This window comes from Pteropus alecto, unplaced genomic scaffold (assembly GCF_000325575.1).
Source record: "Pteropus alecto unplaced genomic scaffold, ASM32557v1 scaffold106, whole genome shotgun sequence".
Lineage (NCBI taxonomy): Eukaryota > Metazoa > Chordata > Mammalia > Chiroptera > Pteropodidae > Pteropus > Pteropus alecto.
In genome coordinates this window covers 11,067,187-11,086,241 of record NW_006442103.1, presented here as the reverse complement: position 1 = coordinate 11,086,241, position 19,055 = coordinate 11,067,187, and the positions used below count along the sequence as shown (strand labels likewise).

General features: G+C 39.5%; 1 protein-coding gene across 1 annotated transcript in view; it reads right to left on the bottom strand.

Annotated features, from left to right (window-relative positions):
* CD53 (CD53 molecule) overlaps positions 1-18,379 on the bottom strand; it is a 25,289-nt gene extending 6,910 nt beyond the window's left edge. The window contains exons 1-5 of the mRNA XM_006919625.2: positions 18,255-18,379; positions 4,247-4,326; positions 3,197-3,385; positions 1,749-1,823; positions 401-496 (exon numbers count right to left, since the gene is read on the bottom strand). Of these exons, the coding sequence (XP_006919687.1) occupies positions 401-496; positions 1,749-1,823; positions 3,197-3,385; positions 4,247-4,309 (423 nt within the window). The 5' untranslated portion in view covers positions 4,310-4,326; positions 18,255-18,379. The remainder of the gene's footprint in view (positions 1-400; positions 497-1,748; positions 1,824-3,196; positions 3,386-4,246; positions 4,327-18,254) is intronic.
* Between the last annotated feature and the right edge of the window lie 676 nt (positions 18,380-19,055).

Below are 19,055 nucleotides of genomic sequence, written 5' to 3'. Positions count from 1 at the left end.
GAAGAATAGGGTGCTGGCGGGCTAGGTAACAAGCATGATTTGGTTACTCGGGAATTCAAAAGCGATTTCTTGCATTATATAATTTCTATTTTCAGAAAAATTTTGGAAAATACACAAACTAATCTAGTATGACATATGTGGGTCTCCCTAACATCTTAGGAGGGCTTAAACAATGAGCCTATCTGAGTTGGTAAAGGATGAAAGAGAATATAGGCAACTTGGTGACAATCAGACTGATTCCTGTTCCTCCTGTTTGTGACAGCCAACCATATTCTGGACCTAGAGGCTGTGGGCCTTAGATTCTGAAACTTTCAAGAAAGGAAGTCCCTTCTAGACCTCAGGGACTGAGGTTGGAAAATTAAGTCAGGATTGAGCTAAGGAAGATTCCATCTGTACTCACATGTTTCTGGATGGAGTCCCATGCTACCTTGGTGTTATTGTCCGAGTGATATCGCTGGATGCTGTCGGTCAGGCCCTCAGCCGCAGACTTATTCAGCTGGGCAGGGCACATCCCAGCAAAGGAGACATTGCAAAAAGCAGGTGAGTTCAAGGAACAAGGAATTTCTAGTATAGGTTAGTGATTCCACTTATTCCTCCCTTTTGAATGGTCTCCTCAAAGCTAAGGAAGGGATCGGAGAGACATTCTGGACTTTTTTTTTTATATATATATCAGAAGAAGTGCTGAGGGTGAGATGGCATTGAAGGAAGAAGCACACAGTGGTCGCTTGTGCTTCCAGAACTCTAGTACCAAGGAGGAAAAGGGACAATCAAAGCGTGGGCTCTCTTATGCACCCAAACAGATATTCTATGTTGCCAGACACATGGAGAAAAGTAAGTAGGAGGAAGATAAACTTGGGTTTGCTATTCTTCCTACTCATCCTTCAGAGCACCATTTAAATGCAATACCCTTTGTAAATTTTTTTTCTCTTCCCAATTACAATTAATCTCTCTTTCCTTTATCCTTTCACTTTGCTTCTACCTCTAATTATAGGACTTATTTTGTGCCAACTTCTCCACTGTCTACTTCCCATTCTCAGCCATATAATGAATTGTATTCTTTATAACTTACCTTCTGTTCATACACAAAGAGCAGGATGGCCAAGGTCACTTCAGCAAGGAGGATAATTAGCAGCAGAACAAAGAACTAGGATAAAGCAGAGACATGCTGACAGCACTGATCCCAGTTCTCACCCTATTCCCACTGCACCCGGGAGCATCCAGTCATGTCTCTGCACATGGGCAAGAGGTCTTTGTTCCTGCCTGGTTGGGCCTTCACCAGCTTTCTCTTGTTTTGTGAGTAATAGGTATTCTTTTCCTACAACTAGCCTCCAAAACTCTAGAGGGCAGATCAGCTGTCTTCTCACTTGTTCTTTCCTTCTCATGTGCCTGTCAAGTTCCATGTGCATAATGCATATGAAATACCATTTGTTGAATCAATTAAACAATTTTGGCATCAGCTTATCAAAACAATTGAGCCAGATATTCTATGTTGCCAGACACATGGAGAAAAGTAAGTAGGAGGAAGATAAACTTGGGTTTGCTATTCTTCCTACTCATCCTTCAGAGCACCATTTAAATGCAATACCCTTTGTAAATTTTTTTTCTCTTCCCAATTACAATTAATCTCTCTTTCCTTTATCCTTTCACTTTGCTTCTACCTCTAATTATAGGACTTATTTTGTGCCAACTTCTCCACTGTCTACTTCCCATTCTCAGCCATATAATGAATTGTATTCTTTATAACTTACCTTCTGTTCATACACAAAGAGCAGGATGGCCAAGGTCACTTCAGCAAGGAGGATAATTAGCAGCAGAACAAAGAACTAGGATAAAGCAGAGACATGCTCACAGCACTGATCCCAGTTCTCACCCTATTCCCACTGCACCCGGGAGCATCCAGTCATGTCTCTGCACATGGGCAAGAGGTCTTTGTTCCTGCCTGGTTGGGCCTTCACCAGCTTTGTCTTATTTTGTGAGTAACAGGTATTCTTTTCCTACAACTAGCCTCCAAAACTCTAGAGGGCAGATCAGCTGTCTTCTCACTTTGTTCTTTCCTTCTCATGTGCCTGTCAAGTTCCATGTGCATAATGCATATGAAATACCATTTGTTGAATCAATTAAACAATTTTGGCATCAGCTTATCAAAACAATTGAGCAAAAGACCAGTAAACTAAACTGTGTGTCCTTAGAGTTTGGGGCCTGGTCCTTTCTGCAAGAGCAGAGGGATTTTGAGGTGGGGACAGGTGATGGTGGAAGTTGAGAGGAGCCCTGCACAGATGGGGTGAAGAGGTGTTTACTCCCTTTATGTTAACCACACACAACAGAAACATTTTCACTTACCCCCTCTCCTACACCTTTTTACCCCAACAAAAATTTTGACCACTTAAAACCTTTCCCCCATATCTATTATCTTCCATCTTTTGCCATTAGTTTGGGAACTATCTGAGAACAAGACTTTCTTATTCTATCTCTAGGCTCCAGTTTATAAATTCCCATAATGGGAAGAACCAAGGTGACTGGGAACCCATACTTATGGATAAAGTGGCACTATTATGCCAAGCTCTGTTCTGGACACACTAGAGAAATGAGCTTTTCTTTTATAGAGATTATGCCAAAATCTAAGCATAAAAGTGTTCCTTGGGATGGTTAATTGACAAGGAACAACAGAAAAGCTCGTGTTAGACCTCAATGGCTGCAGCCTAGGCCCTTGCCTAAATTGAGCCACTCATACTATGGTGTATCTCATGCATATATGAGATAGGGAAGTATCCTCTGACATTTTTAGGGGGGGTCACAGTACTCAGAAAAATCTAGAAAACTAGATTTTCCATTATTTAGCAACTGAGTCATCCTGCAAATACATACTAATGAGAGGAGGTTTTAGGCAGATGGATGACAGTTCATTTCAACCCGGACATGAAAAGGAAATAAAATGCTATGAAGGGAAATTACAATGACAAGTGTTGCTATTAACAGTAAAATGGATGCAAGGTGGATAGCAGTGCCCATCCCGGGGACCCCAGTCAGAAACAAAATACTATTGGTCTAGACAAACTTGGCTGACCTGAGACGCCAATTTTATGTTCCTATGATTTCTCTGTGCCATTAGGTGAGCTACCAAGAAACATCTGCCTGGGGCTTAAGACATGATATCCCTCCAATTAGGGGACCACCACATCTGCTGCGAGAGACTTACCGACATAAGCAGGCACTTGTTCTCCTTGATGGAGCCCATGCAGCCCAGGAAAGCAACCACCATGATAATGGAGCCGATGATGATGAGCACATTGCCCAGCGTGAGGGAGGGGAGGTTATGGAAGAGTACCCCAAAGTCATTGTGGATCAGGAAGTATATCCCAAAGCCCAAAATGCAGCAGCCGCAAAACTGAAAGGAAGAATCCCACCACATTCTTAGGTAAAACATCGTTCTTGAATATCTCATCTTCTCACTTACTTGAGATTAGAATCACCTTTTCCCATTGGCTCTATCAAGACTCTGATGAATAAACTTTTTACCCAGCTTTTCCCATGCACCTACAAAACAGGTGACCCCAGCTTCCTCCTGTGATGTCCCATGAATGCTTCATCCTACCTGTATCAGACATCATGGGAAGTTCACTTCTGTGTGTAACACAATATCTTCACATGTCAGATCCCCACTACCTTGTTCACTCAACTGTTTACACATGGTCTTCCCTTTGGAAACCACAACCATGCAGAGAAGGGGTCCTGTTTGAGAAGTTTGTCTTGCTAGGTAGAAAAATGGAGAAGCCAACTTTTAAGAATCTTCTCATAGAAATGTAAGTACCAACTCATCCTGTACCTGAAATTTGATTGCTAAACCTCCCCAGAAAAGATGACTTCCCTTTCAGTCAGCTATTCTTCCAAGAGGTCCAGGGGGCACGTAAAAGCTAGAAAAAAAGAGGCACTCAGTGCACAGAATGTAGTTTCAGGTGCCTCATCAATAGATGTCAGTAGTGAGCAGTAAAAGCCTAAAGCCCCCAGAGAGAGAAACCGCATCCCCATAAATAACTGCACTGGTGCATTTCAATTTTGCAAGCTTATACTGTGGCAGGATGGGAAGACTAGAGGAAAGGATAATTCCCTTCTTTTTTAGGCCGGTTATGCTGCACACGGCCCAGGCATGCATGAATTGCCCTCCACACGATGCTCTTTGGTAGAGGAAAGAAGTAGAATGTAGCTGGGAGGAGGTGAGCTCAGCCACACTCAGAAGAGACACACTTACCCAAAAGAGCAAATTGAAGAAAAATAGGACATATTTCAGCAATTTCAAGCTACTCATGCCCATGCTGGAATATTCTTGCACTAAAAAGTGGAAGGAAAAACAGAGGAAGTAAGTGACCCAGCTCTGCAAGGTAGCTCCAAAGATCAGAGGTCGCCAACATTCAGGGGTCAAGGATCTTCAACATTACCTTGGATTTGAGCTGTGACTCTTCTCTGGTAAGTTTCCCCAAACTTCCTGCTCTCTTAGTTTCTGAACTGAGGTGCCAATTGGCTCATCTCAGACACTCATGTTTTCTTCAATTCAGTAAACCAAGGATGGTGTCATTGAATTAAGCACTCTAGAAGTAAGCTAGAGAGCTATTCTTAGGGGAGGATGAGTCACAGAGACACACAGCAGGCCAGTACTCAGGGACTAGTACCTGGGCACTTACTCAAGAGGGCAGCACTGGGGTCAGGGATTGGCCGGTCAGCCCGCTGTGGAGAAGGCCCATGGCTTAATCAGCTAGTTCTTTAAATGCCCTGAGATGCACATACATACTACATGTGGTCTATAAAACTCTCCACATGAAGGTGGGGGGGAACTTACCTATGCCTCCCTCATTCTTTTATTGAAAAGACCTTTTGATGTTTTTTTTTTTCCTAAGATACTATAGGAGATGCAATCATGAGGAAGTAGTAGCTATCCTCCAGAATATGTCAATCTTACAGCAGAGATAAAATTGGCCAACAAAGATCCAATGAAGAAATGAAAAGAGAGTTTGAATTTTTAAAAAATAGATTTTTTTTTCTTGATGAGGACATCAATATTCAAAGTCTGATCTTCAATTCTAGAGAACAAGATACACAATTTTGCATTTTCTCTCAGAAGTAATGAGGTTCTATAGAGTGACTTGTATTTTCAAACTACCCATGAGAGCAATATATAAAACAGAATGTCAATTTTTGTTTATTTTTCCCCCATTAGAACTATGCCTTTTCTAGTGCATAGATTGCTTGTACAATTCATCCTACCTTCTTTGCCATGTGAAGGCACCCAGAAATCAGATGGTTTTGAGGGATGGTTCAGCCAGGTTATAGATAAGCCTGATGAACTACTTCTGTTCCATGACAGAGTAATTTCTATTGAAAAGACCTAATACTTTTATCTATTTCATACTGTTTCCTTTCCCTTTACTTTGTCCTTTTTTCCTTTTCTTCTTGTCTTGACCTTCAAAATTATTCTTAATCCTTCATCATTACTTTAATCAAGTTAAAATAAAATTAATTAGATTGTAATGTGTTCCAAGACCCCAAGTGAATGCCTGAAACTGCAGATAATACCGAACCCTACATATATTATGTTCTTTTTTGCTATACAAACTTTGACATAAAATTAGGCACAGTAAAAGACTAACGACAATAACTAACAATAAAATAGAACAATTATAACAATATACTATATTAAAAGTTATGTGAAAGTGGTCTCTCTCAAAATATCTTATTGTACTATACTCGTCCTTCTCCTCCTCCTCCTTCTCCTTCTTCTTACCCTTCTTCTTCTCATTACGTAAGATGATACAATGTGCATGTGATGAGATGAAGTGAGGTCAATGATGTAGGCATTGCGACATAGCGTTAGGCTACTATAAGGGTGACTTGAATACAAGCACTATGATACTGCAACCATTGATCTGATGATTGAGAAGGCTACTAAGTGACTAAAGGGCAGGTAGTGTATACAGTGTGGATATACTGGACAAAAGGATGATTCATGTCTCAGGCGGGACAGAGCAGGACGGTGCAAGATTTAATCATGCTACTCAGAACAGCATGCTATTTAAAACTTATGGATTGTGCATTTTCGGACTGTGGTTGACTATGTGTAACTGAAACCATGGAAAGTGAAACCATGATAAGGGGAATGAAAAAAAAGTCCAATGATTTACAACACAGTCTTTGAGGTCAAACTGGAAGTCAACCCTCACAAGTGCTACTAAACAGCTATGTGAGATTTAGAAGCCTACTTAACTTTTCTAGTCACACGTATTCCTATGTAAAATAGGATAATACTTATACGTGATAGGGCGGATGTGAAGATTAAATGATTTTACCACATAGATAGACATATGCCCAGTACTCAATAGATGGCACCTGTGATTATATAGTCTTAAAGGACCACTCTTGTTTATCAGGAAAGGATGATAGATTTGAGTGTTTCTTAGGCCTCTGTACTTTGACCAAGTATCTCATAGACTAAGAGACATCTATGGAAAAAAATAATCTTATTCGTTTTATCTAGAATTTTTAAATTAATTTAACTCTTAGATGTGACATTTACCAGTCTTTATCTTCAAATCCTTGAGAATCCTTGAGAGCCCTTTGCACAGTAATAAAAGATGAGTATGTCAAGTCCCAAAGAACAGTACACTATGCCATAGAAATTCAAAGATTTTCAGCTGTATTTTTTTAAATGTAAAAATATAAAATCACATATTTAGGTATGTGCTTTTGACCAGTATAGATTGGCAGGGACCAGATTTATGCTCTCATCCAAAAACAGCCAAAAAGTGTACAAATTATAAAAAATGTCTCACAAGACATTGGACATCAGACAACTTTCAAAACTCAATCGTAGGAAAACAAACAATTCCATTTAAAAATGGGCAAAATATCTAAACAGATACTTCACCAAAGAAGATACATGGATGACAAATAAGTACATGAAAAAGTACTTTACTTCATTAGTCATTAGGGAAAAGCAAATTTAAACCACAACAAAATACCAATACCTACCTGCTAGAATGATGAAAAATAAAACCAACAAACAAAGAAACAAACAAAAAACTAACAATGCTAAGAGTTGGTGAGATATGGTGGAACTGGAACTCTCATCCACTGTTGATGAGAATGGAAAAGAGTATAACCACTTTGACAAACAGTTTGCCAGTTTTGTAAAAAGTGAAACATGATTTAGTCATTCTACACCAAGGTATTTATCCAAGAGAAATGAAGCATATGTTCATACAAAAACTTGTACAGGAATATTCATAGAAGCCTTATTTGTAATAGCCAAAATCTGGAAAAAACCCAAAGGTCATCAATAGATGAATGGATAAATAAACTATGGTATAACCATATAATGGTATACTACACAAGAATACAAAGGAATGAACAGTTGATATATACTATGACATAGATGAACCTCAAAATAATTATGATAGGTGAAAGAAGCTAGACGAAAAAAGTATTATAGAATTATACACTTGAAACCTATATAATTTTATTAACCAATGTCACCTCAATAAATTTAATAAAAATTTAAAAAGTAAGTACTCTAAGTCCAGTTATATAAAATTTTAGAAAGTGAAAACTAATCTATAGCAACATGAAAAAAGATCTATAATTGCCTGGGGATAGGGGTAGAGGAGAATGAAAGGAAGGGGAAATAGAGGGGTAATAGGAAAGGGCAAGAGAAACGGATTACAAAAGACCACAATAATCTTTTGGGAGTGAGAAATGTGTTACCTTGACTGTAGCAACAGATTATGCATGTATACATACATCAAAAGGCCCTTCCTCATTTGCACCTGTCCACCTTTCCAAACTCATGACAGCAGTCCCTGTCTTATACTTTAAAATTTAGCAAGCAGCATTGAATACTTACCTCAATGCCTCCTTCCTTACTTTTGCTCATGTGGTTTGCTGGAATTTGCCCCTTTCTCTCCCTCTGACTCTTTAATTTGGTTAGCTATTAATCATCCTGAGACTCAGGTCAAGCAGCACTTGTCCAGGAAGCCTTCTCTGATTGTATCTATTTCTTCATGCCCAATCCCCACTCTCCACAAAGAGTGCCTGTAACATCTGTGCATCTCCATTATGGTACAAAACACTTTGTTTTATAATTATCTCCTCCTTCAGTAGAATGTGAGCTCCTTGAGAGTGGGAGCTAGTTTATTCATCTTCAAATCTTCAAGGCCTAACACAGTACCTGATTACACTAAAAAAGTAAGATTGTTGAATGAACAAATGATGACATTTGCTCATTAATTCTAAATAATCTGGTATATGGAATGATCATAATATTGCAGAGTCAGGAGCCTTGGGCTTGAGATTTATTCTGCCAATAAATTAATTTCTTGGACATGGCAAATAGCTTACACACAAGAAGACTGTGCCAAATGCCTCCTAAAGTCACCTCGGCCCCAGTAATGGGGGATCCTATGATAGCTGCTTAAGACCCCTGTAATCCAAGTGTCCACAGAGTACCAACTAATAAGGTGCCCACAATCCTGGGAATATCCTCATTGATTCTTTACTTCACAGACAGGAAGACTAACCTTTTCTCTTTCCTTTTTTCCCTTATTTTCCACTTATTCAGACTCATACCAAATTAAAGGAGAAAAGCTTCCCTTTTAGTGAAATTGTTAATATTGTTACCACAAGCAATGATGGCCCCAGTTTTCATGTAAACCCAGAGAGAATGCCACCCTGTTCCCCTTTCCCTTTATTTACTATGACTGGCCAATTATTGAACTCCCACCTCTCCACCCCTCCCAAACCCTCTATTTGAAAAAACTGACACCACTCCACAGTCAAAATCTGTGACTCCAGGCCCCATGACTCATGGCTCTGTGAAGAAATTCTCTAACGTCATTTTCCAGGAAACCTCTATAACTGAATTGCAGTTGGCTGTGGCCGCCTCCCACGGCTCAGTGTGAAGGCAAAGGATGAAGTTTACACTTTAATTTCCTTCAAGCAAAGTGCTTGAGCAGGTAAACTGTCTTGTGGATTTCTAGTTGAATCCCTCTCTTTTCTTTGACCCATACCTGCAGGGCCATCTAATCTAGTCTTGAATTTAATCAAGTTTAGAAGTGGCTAAGTTTGGGCAGAAACTTCAAAAAATAATCAAATCTTGATCTCCACCTTTATCTGATCCAATCTTAGAGACCAATCTGGAGTCACAGCAAGACAGCTTTGGTGTTACATAGGCTGTCATATTTACGAGATATTAAAAAGTGTTCCTCAAACAAAACAAAGAAAGCAACAGAGAGTAATAGGAATCCATGATCAGATAATCTTGGAAATAAATGGGATTAAATAAAAATAAGCCACAAAACAATAAACAGTTTTTCTAATGAATGACTTCTAAGAAACTTGTTATATGCTAATGTACAATGTGGGTCTCTTAGAGAAAAGTCTACTTATATACTACAAACCTATTCTTATATTGAAGATTACTTACTAACAGCTCGGAGAACATAGTGTTCCATGGAATATAGTTTGATAAACACTAGTAATGGAATCAAAGAGATCTACTTTTGAATTCTGGCAGTGCTACATACCAGAAACATGGCCTTGGGCTACTTGCTTAACCTCTCTAACTTTTACAATTTCCTCATCTTTAAAATGGCAACATCAATATGTACCTCACAGGTTTTTCTCAAGGTTAAATAAGGTAATATTTCCTAGATGACTCAGTACCAGAGTGCCTAGTTCAGTGACTACTGACTAAAAGATCAAGTTCCGAGCTTCCCTACCAGTCCATTTCTACGGGTAACACAGCTTCCTGCTAGATTTTCAAAAATAAAATACATCGGAGCCAGGAGGTCTTTAATAATCCTTTGATTATTTCATTTTTTTTGTAAATACCTTTAAAAAAGCTTTGTGTGCCCTTTGCATAAAAATTTAAACAATGCAGTTCAAAGAAGAAAGCATAAAATCTTTTGAAACCCCACCGCCTAGAGATAATCTTTTGAAACCCCACCGCCTTAGAGATTTCAATGAACATCTTTCCAGACATTTATCTACATACATTTCTCACTATACAGATCTATTTGCCAATTTATATGGAAGAGGATGATGTTCAGCAAGGTATCATTGGCTTCCTATCCCTTCCTACATGGAGCCTGTGGAGGTCTTTGGTTCTTCAGTGAAGAATATTGGGGCCTTGATTAAGTAAAGTTTTTTCTAAGTAGGAAAGAAAATCTGTTCTCCACGAGGGCCCCCAAATTAAGGCCCTCCTACCAAAATAAATTTAGATATATGATAGAGTTCACTGAATCTTGAAAAATGTCAACTTCTTCATAAACATCTTATTTATAATTCTCACATTACTTGTACAACTTAAGTGTCGATAGCCCTATTTTGTAAACAGGAAATTCAAGACTCAAAAAACCTATATAATTAGCACGAGATTCCCCCACTAATAATAAGCAAAGACAGGGCTCAGGCCAAGATGTTTCAGCCTCCCAAAACCATACTCCTTCCATTGTCCCAGGTTCCAGTTTTGTGCCTTCTGCTTCCCAACTCAACTCACGTGCTACAAAGTGATGAGCCCCCAGGAGGATTCTTTCCATCTTTCACAGTTTGAACCCCTGTGGGAAGTGACTGAGAAATAATGGGGATTATGCATGTATGACTTCTTGAGGGAGGAATAGGCAATTGTAGGGGGAGAGATGATACTAAAATAAAACAAACAAAACTATCAACTTTTATGCATTAATTTTTTTCTCATCTTTCCATCACTTTGTCAAAGGAATGTGTCTTATTTCTTTCTGATATTGTGGTCTGGTGAAAATTTTTTCCCTTCAAGGCTACTCTCAGGGGAGAGGAATTAGTGATTTGTAGAGAGAAAGAAGGAAGAAGCAAAGAGGAGAGGAAAAAAATAAAGACAAATCCAGATGATCTTGGAGGCTCATTTTCTTCCATTTGGAAGCTTAGCAAGATAACAGCTCAACAAAAAAATTATGGATTCTACTAGCAACTGACCTAAGACAAGGACCAAGAATATCAATGTCTTAAAAGACAAAGAAAGACTCAGGAACTATTCCAGATAAAAGGAGACTGAAGAGGCATGACGATCGAAAGCAATGCACGATCAGAAACTTCCTTTTGCTATCAAGAATATGAACGGAGCAATCAGTAGAATATGAATAAGATGTATGGCTTGTTAATAGCACTGCACCAGTGTCAATTTTCTGGTTTTGATCACCGTAATGTGGTTATGGAAGGGAATGTTTTTGTTTGTAGAAAATGTACACTAAAGCTCTTATGAGGAAAGGATATCATGCCAGTGATTACTCTTAAATAAGAAAGCCAGGGATGAATAAATAAAATGTGATAAAATGTTAATATTTGGAAAATCTGGGTGAAAGGAATTCAGAAATTTTTAGTACTATTTTTACAACTCTTCTGTAAGTCTGAATTTTTGTCAAAATAAAAAGTTTTAAAAAAGAGTTACACATGAGTAAATGATCTAAGAGATTCTAATGTCAAAATCATTACAACTTAAGTCTTTGATGGTATAAATACTGAGATTCTATCATAGCTATTTTCAGAAGAACAAACCATTGGATAATTCTTTAATGCCTCTATTTGCTCCTGATATAGAGTAAATATTAAGCCGTGAGTTCAAATTTACTTGAATTTTAAAAGAGTTGAGGAGTCAAAATTATTTATCACCCATATTCCTTAACTAGTTCTTCTGAAATATAAAATGTCTAACAAAAGTTTGACAAATTAAATATATATTAAAATTATGATTTTCTAGCATATTGATTTCAGATCAGCTGAATTTATAATTAAGTTGTATTTTTATTTTGCTTATGTTAAAATGCACTGGAAATTGTAGGAACAAAGAACAAAACCTAATGATGCTTATTTAATAAGAAGTCTATAAGAAAGGGAGAAGATGGATTTCCAGTCACAATGGCAGAGTAGGTAAATGCTGTGCTTGCCTCCTCTCATGACCACATCAAAATTACAACTAAACTACAGAAAAACCATCACTGAGAATTGCCTGAAGTATAGCTGAATGAAAGTCCTACAAATAAGGACATACAGAAGAAGCCATCTTGAGACTGGTAGGAGGGACAGAGACACAGAATGGGCAAGTCCCATACCTTGCATGGCAGTTAAAAATAGGGAGGGATATCTCAGCTGCGGAGGTCCCTCCTGAGGAGCAAGGGGTCACAGCTCCACACCAGGCTCCCCAGCCCAGGGTTCCAGTGCTGGGAAGAGAAATCACAACTCCTGGCTGTGAAAACCAGCAGAGATTGTGGCTGAGTGAGACAGAGGGCAGCTGGAGTTGCAGGTGTTCCTCTTAAAGGGCCATGCATGGACTTACTTACTGACCAATGCTTGGGAAGCAGCTTAGAAAGCACCAGGGACATACATGAAGGAACCGAATTGTCTGGCTTCAGAGCAAGAGCTAGAGGGAGGCAGCTTTCTTCAACACAGAATCCATTGTTTCTTTGTTGAGCCCTACTCCCTCTCAGCATGCAAACACAGGTGGCTGCTATATTTGAGTCTTCATCAACCTGGCTAACATGGCCTTGTCTCACCCAACTTGCAGGTGCTTCTAGTGGAATTTCCATACAAACAGCTTATCTTGGCTCATGCTGTGAACTTTCCTAAAATCTCTCAAAGGTTTATAAATCCCCAATAAGAAGCATCTGGCCTTGGCATGCCCTATACCTCTTGCTGAGCAGCCCCAAGCCTGGCATTGGCAACAACTGGTCTCGGTTCCTGGCTTGGCCTCTCAAGGCACCTCTAACCCCAGAGTGGGTGGTGGCCATCTGTAGATTGTTTTGTGGCTCAAGCAAGGGGGCCCCAGGTAGGGCACAGGCTGTGGCTGAGTTTGGCCTGCAGCAGGGCCCCTCTCAGGAGGCCCCAGGCCGCATGCCTAGGGGCTGGCTTCAAACAGAGCCAGAGCATCACCTGGGGCTACATATAAGAATGACACGCTAAAAGGGCAGACTGGGCAGGCACCAGAGCCCTGCTGAAGTGAATCCTGCTCCATAGGGTCAGCCCCTGCACAACAGCTCCTCCACTGTGGTCACAGCCAATCCTCACAATCAATCAGCCCAAAGGTCAACCCCTTCCGTTGACATGCAAACAGTAACCAAGGCTCGACTACAGCAGGAGGGCACACACAGCCTACACAAGGAACATACCTGGAGCACCCAGCTCATAGGACCAAGGAGATTGTGCCACTGGGCAATACAGGACACCTACTACATAAGGCCACTCTATTAAGACTGGGAGATATAGCAACCCTACCTAATACATAGAAAGAAACACAAGGAGGCAGCCAAAATGGGGAGACAAAGATGTCCCATGTGAAAGAACAGAACAAAACTCCAGAAAAAGAACTAAACAAAATGGAGACAAGCAATCTTCCAAACGCATAGTTCAAAACACTGGTTATAAAAATGCTCAGTGATTACAGAGAGAACTTCAACAGGAGATAGGAAACGAAAAATGGAGATAGAAAACAAAAAGGAACCAGTCAGAAATGAGGAATACAATAACCGAAATAAAGAATATATTAGAGAGAATCAACAATAGATTAAATGAGGCAGAGGATCAAATAAGTGATTTAGAAGATAAGGTAGCAGAATATATCCAATCAGAATAGTAAAAAAATAATAATAATAATCCAAAAATGTGAGGATAGAAAAGGAACCTCTGGGACAATATCGAGCATACCAACATTCACATCCTGGCAGTGCCAGAAGGAGAAGAGAGAGAGAGCAAGGAATCAAAAACCTATTTGAAGAAATAATGACAGAAAGCTTCTCTAACCTAGTGAAGGAAATATACATACAAGCTCAGGAAGCTCAGAGAGTCCCAAACAAGATGAACCCAAAGAGACCCACACCAAGACACATCCTAATTAAAATGCTAAAGGTTAAAGACGGAGGGATAAAAACAGCTAAAGGGAAATCTCCAAGTTCCCTTTAAAGCTTAAAATCAGCAAGAGAAAAGCAGTTAGTTACCTACAAGGGAGCTCCCATAAGACTGTCAGCTGATTTCTCAACAGAAACTTTGCAGGCCAGAAGGGACTGGCACAAAATATTCAAAGTGCTGAAAAGCAAGGACCTATAACCAAGATTACTCTACCCGGCAAAGCTATCATTTAGAATTGAAGGACAGATGAAGAGCTTCCATATCTATCAACGATTACTTTAAATGTAAATGGATTAAATGCTCCCATCAAAAGATAGGGTGTCTGAACAGAGACAAAAAAAAGATCCTTACATATGCTGCCTACAAGAGACTCACTTCAGCTTGAAAGACACACACAGACTGAAAGTAAAGAAAAGTAAAAAGATATTTCATGAAAATGAAAACAAACAAACAAACAAAAAAAGCTAGAGTAGTAAAATTTATGCTAGACAAAATAGACTTTAAAACAAAGGCTATAACAAGAGACAAAGAAGGACCCAGTAATCCCACTGCTGGATATTTATCTGAAGAAACCCAAAACACTACTTTGAAGGGACATGTGCATTCATATGTTCACTGCAGCATTATTTACGATAGCCAAGATATGGAGACAAGGTGGGTATCCATCAATAAATGAATGGATAAAGAAGATGTGGTATATATATGTGTACAATGGACTATTACTCAGCCACAAAAAAGAATGAAATCTTGCCATTTGCAATGACATACATGAACCTAGAAGGTATTGCGCTGAATGGAGTAAGTCAAACAGAGATAGACAAATGCCATATAATTTCACTTATATGTGAAATATAAAGAAAAAAGTAAACAACAGAAACAAACTCACAGATACAGAGAACATTTTGATAGTTGCCAGATGGGAGGGGTTTTGGGAGAGGTGGGTGAAAAAGGGGAAGGTATTAAGAAGTACAAATTAGTAGTTACAAAATAGTCACGGGGATGTACAGTATGGCGTAAAGAATATAGTCAATAATATTGTAATAACTATGTATAGTGTCAGATGGGTATTAGATTTACCAGAGTGATCATTTCATAAATTATATAAATGTCTATGTTGTACACCTGAAACTAATATAATATTGTATGGCAACTGTAATTGAAAAAAATTCTTGAAAGAAAAGAAAAGGGAATATAATGTATGGAGGAAAGAGAATTCCATAGAGAATTAGGAAATATTATAAATAGTTAAATAATCTGATGACTTTGGACAAGTCACCTTACCTGAAAAATAAGTAGAAAGGAAACATTACAATAATAGCTAATATTTATTGAACTGTCATTATGAGTTGGACACTGGACACTGTATTTGAATCTAAATCTCCAAGTTCTTTTTAAGTAACGACATTCTAAGACTTGAGATATAATGCTTTTATTTTATTTTATTTTATTTTATTTATTTTATTTCAATTAAATTTATTGGGATGACATCAGTTTATAAAATTATATAGGTTTTAAGTGTACAATTCAATAATATGTCACATGTATATTATGCTGTCTGTCTACCATCGAAAGTTAAATTTCCTTCCACCAAATGATTATATGATTACAGCCTTGTGGCATCTTTTCTTTACAACAATTCTTGGCCAATAAATGTGATGTACTGATGCTACTTCTTGGATAGGAACTCTACTGTGTGCTGGTGAAATGGGAAATGAATAGAGGGCTTGCCTCTGTCTTCTAGCCCCGACCAATGGTCTCCTCTCTGAGTGTCACCCATTGGCTTTGGAAATGTATTGCCTTCCTTTTTCCAAAGCCTGCTTACAGATAGCCTTCCCAAACTGACCACCCAACCTCCAGCTGTGATCCTCTCCTCCTATGCCCCAGAGGCCACTTAGAGGCCCGCTCTGTATAGCTGTCTAGTTTCTCTTTGTTACTCTGCTTCAGCTCTCTGCACCAGCAGTGGCAGCTGGGTTCTGGAGCTTCCTGAGGACAAGTGCCCAGTCCCTAGGCCCAGGGTAATCTGCATACATCAGATGCTCACTCGGTACAGGAAGTGCTGTGGGCTGACTAATGTAGAAACATAAACCAAACCACCATAACTAAATCAACACAGTATTTCCTGGAACAGAAGCTCAGAGAAAGAAAATGGCTGTAACCTCGAAAAAAGCTCCACCCTTCCCTCTACGAGTGGAAAATCTAGATTGAGGAAGAAAATATCTGCCTCTCTACCCTCATTTCAGGCAATATCCCATCAATTCTGTCATGTAGATGTCTCAGGTGTAGCCCCATCCAGTGCTAGGCCGAGGACCCACCTGGTTAAGGATCTTGCCTTTTACTTTCAGGTGCTAGGATTCTAGAACCAAATATGAGAAAGGGATATCCACTTCCTATGGTTCTGCAAACATGGCTGGTTGTATTCCCATCTTGCTTACTCTCATTTACAACATACTTGGGGGTTCACAGGTCTTAAGAGCTTGCATATACTCTACCCTGTCTTGAATGCCATTATTCTCATTCTCCACAGCAAACTCATACTTCTTCGAAAATGAACCCAGGTAGTCACCCTCTAGCCCAGGGAGTTTTTGACACACTCCTAAAAAACCCCTGGATTTTGTGTACACTCTTATTGTAGAAAAGATCACATTTTGTCACTTTGAATTTCATAACAACATCCATTATCCTTTTGTCTCCAGCACTTGGCACTATGCTTAGCCACTGGCATGTTGCAAGACAGGAATGAGGAAGAGGAATAGGACTCAGGTTGGGAGTCCAAAGATTTCTGATCAGAGGTCAACCCGAGGACATAAGAACCTGAAGATCAACAGAATTTGACCTTTCCAGTTTGTGCTTCTTGTCAGTTACCAAAGGTGAAGGCCCTTAGGTTGTGGTAGTCACGAAGGGGTGGATTTTGAATCATTCCCTGTGTGAAAAAGGTGCCCAACCCTTTCATTTAAAGGCTAAATATTCTTAACCAGCCGATACAGGAAACATCACAGGAAATCGTGTTTTAGCTCAGCCTTATCTCCAATTCAACTGAAATTTCAAAACAGTGCGGATTCTGGCAGGGATTGAGAAAGCAAAACTTTTTTTTTGTTTAGCCAGCAGCTAAGATTCTGCTTTTGCTCAGCTTTCTTCCAAAGCACTTGAATACATATCTAATATCTCTTAGCTCTATGAATTCCTTAAGGTCAGGCCTCTTTGACGGACAAACATCCTTCTACCTTGCCCATCCCCTCCCTACCATCATCTTCCAAAGCACAGTGCTGACCCCAGAGGGTGTTTGATGCCTGATTGATTGTTAAATAACTTTGTTAAAAAGTCTGATCTTTATTTTTAAATTCAAGGTTCAATAGCTTTTGAGGTGCTTTGGCATTCCCACCACTCACTGTTAGGTGGGTGGTTGTCATCTTAGGGAAATTTCCTCTCCCTTCCAAGCCAGATACTGGCAGGTCCTGGAAGGAGAAAGTTTCGATCTAGAGTTCCCTGTGGTGACCTGACCGCCAGCAACTATGGTGGTCACAGAAACCCAAGACCAAAGACTTTATGAGTCTATGACACCTCAATCATTAGTTACGGGGCATAAATTGGAAATACTGCAATATCCAGTTTCATTGACTGGAGCATGTCATATTTATTAATATTCTTGTTTTGAACACCAACAATAAGTTTATTTGGGAGAACTCTGGTGGTCATGATACCCCTTCCTGCCATTTGAAAACAAAAAATGTACGTGTCTCTTAGAAGTGTCTAACTTTCACCTCTTGAGATACAGATACTGACCACATCCTTTGTTCCTGACTAAGCTGAGTGATTTGTAGTACTCCTTGTATTTAGTGGCTCTGAGGAATCACAGTAGGAGTTACTAAATTTACATTTGAAGTTTCCTCAGATGAAGTAGACCTACATCTCTCGATTACCTTTCTAAATGGCTCTGGTTGTTGGTTCTCTTCGCACTTTAAAATTACAAAACCAATCTTCTAAAGACCAGAGCATGTAGAAAATCTCTCCAACTTCATCTTGCACAGAAAGCTCCAGGCATCAGAAATAGTCACATACAGAAATTCAATTTTGGAAACAATTTAAGCACAAGAATGCCCTGACCCAAAGAGATATCAGATAATGGAAACCTGATTAATTAAAAGTCTTTCTGGCCTGATTGCCTTTTGAGGATTACTAGGATCTTGCTGATCCTTTTACTTCCTACATATCTTTGTGAAAGAGCAGCAGAAGATTTTAAGGTCACTAGTGAAGTATCTGGAAACTCCTAAGCAGATACCTTCCCCACGTTATATAGTTTAGGTCTCTGCTGTCAAATCAGATTAAAATGTCATCGGTCTTACCTTTTGCAGGCAATTTTCTTCAGTCCTTTAGGTAGAATTGATGATTATCCTATAGGTGGCCGTGAGAAGGCTGGTAACACGGATGTTGAAACTATTTGTGTAAAAGGAGAAGTGAAGGGAGAATAAATGTGATTGCACTGTGACAACAGGAAGCCCATATGAGGAGAGGGAGGAAGTGAGCCTGGGCCTGCCCTCATTAGCTTCAGAGATGCAATCCTTCCCCTTCAAACTTTTTAGAAGTTTGTTCCCACAACCCACCCAAATACCTAAACCGGTTTCTGTGAAACACAGTAAAACTCGAAAACCAGGTTGGTTCAGGCACTAATCTGTGAGCGTGGTGGGTTCTTGAATGATTTGGGTATTAATTTTTTTGTCTAGAAAAGGACGGTGCTTCTCAATCAAGGTGGCACCATGGAATAACCTGTGGATCTGTTCAAGGATGAGTTTGACCTCACCATCAGAGTTTCCCATTCAGGTCGACTGAAACTAGAGTCCAATCTAAGAATTAATATTTTAAAAGTTTTCTAGGACTGAGACTTAGGAACATCTGTGATGCCACTCCACTTCCCCGCCACCCTCCCTCCAGCTGCCTTCCGGAAATCTCTAGTCTCCAGTTTGGTTGGGCCACTAGCCTCAGACTTCTGTGTCTCAGAAGCTGGACTGTCCTTATGTAAGGGTATTGCTGAAGGCAAACCACAAGGCGCACAAGACAAGGGGCACTGGCAGAAATGATTTGGTCAATAGAGGAAGGTCTAGATTTAGAGCACAAGGATCTGGGTTTCAGTGCCAGTTTTATCTCTG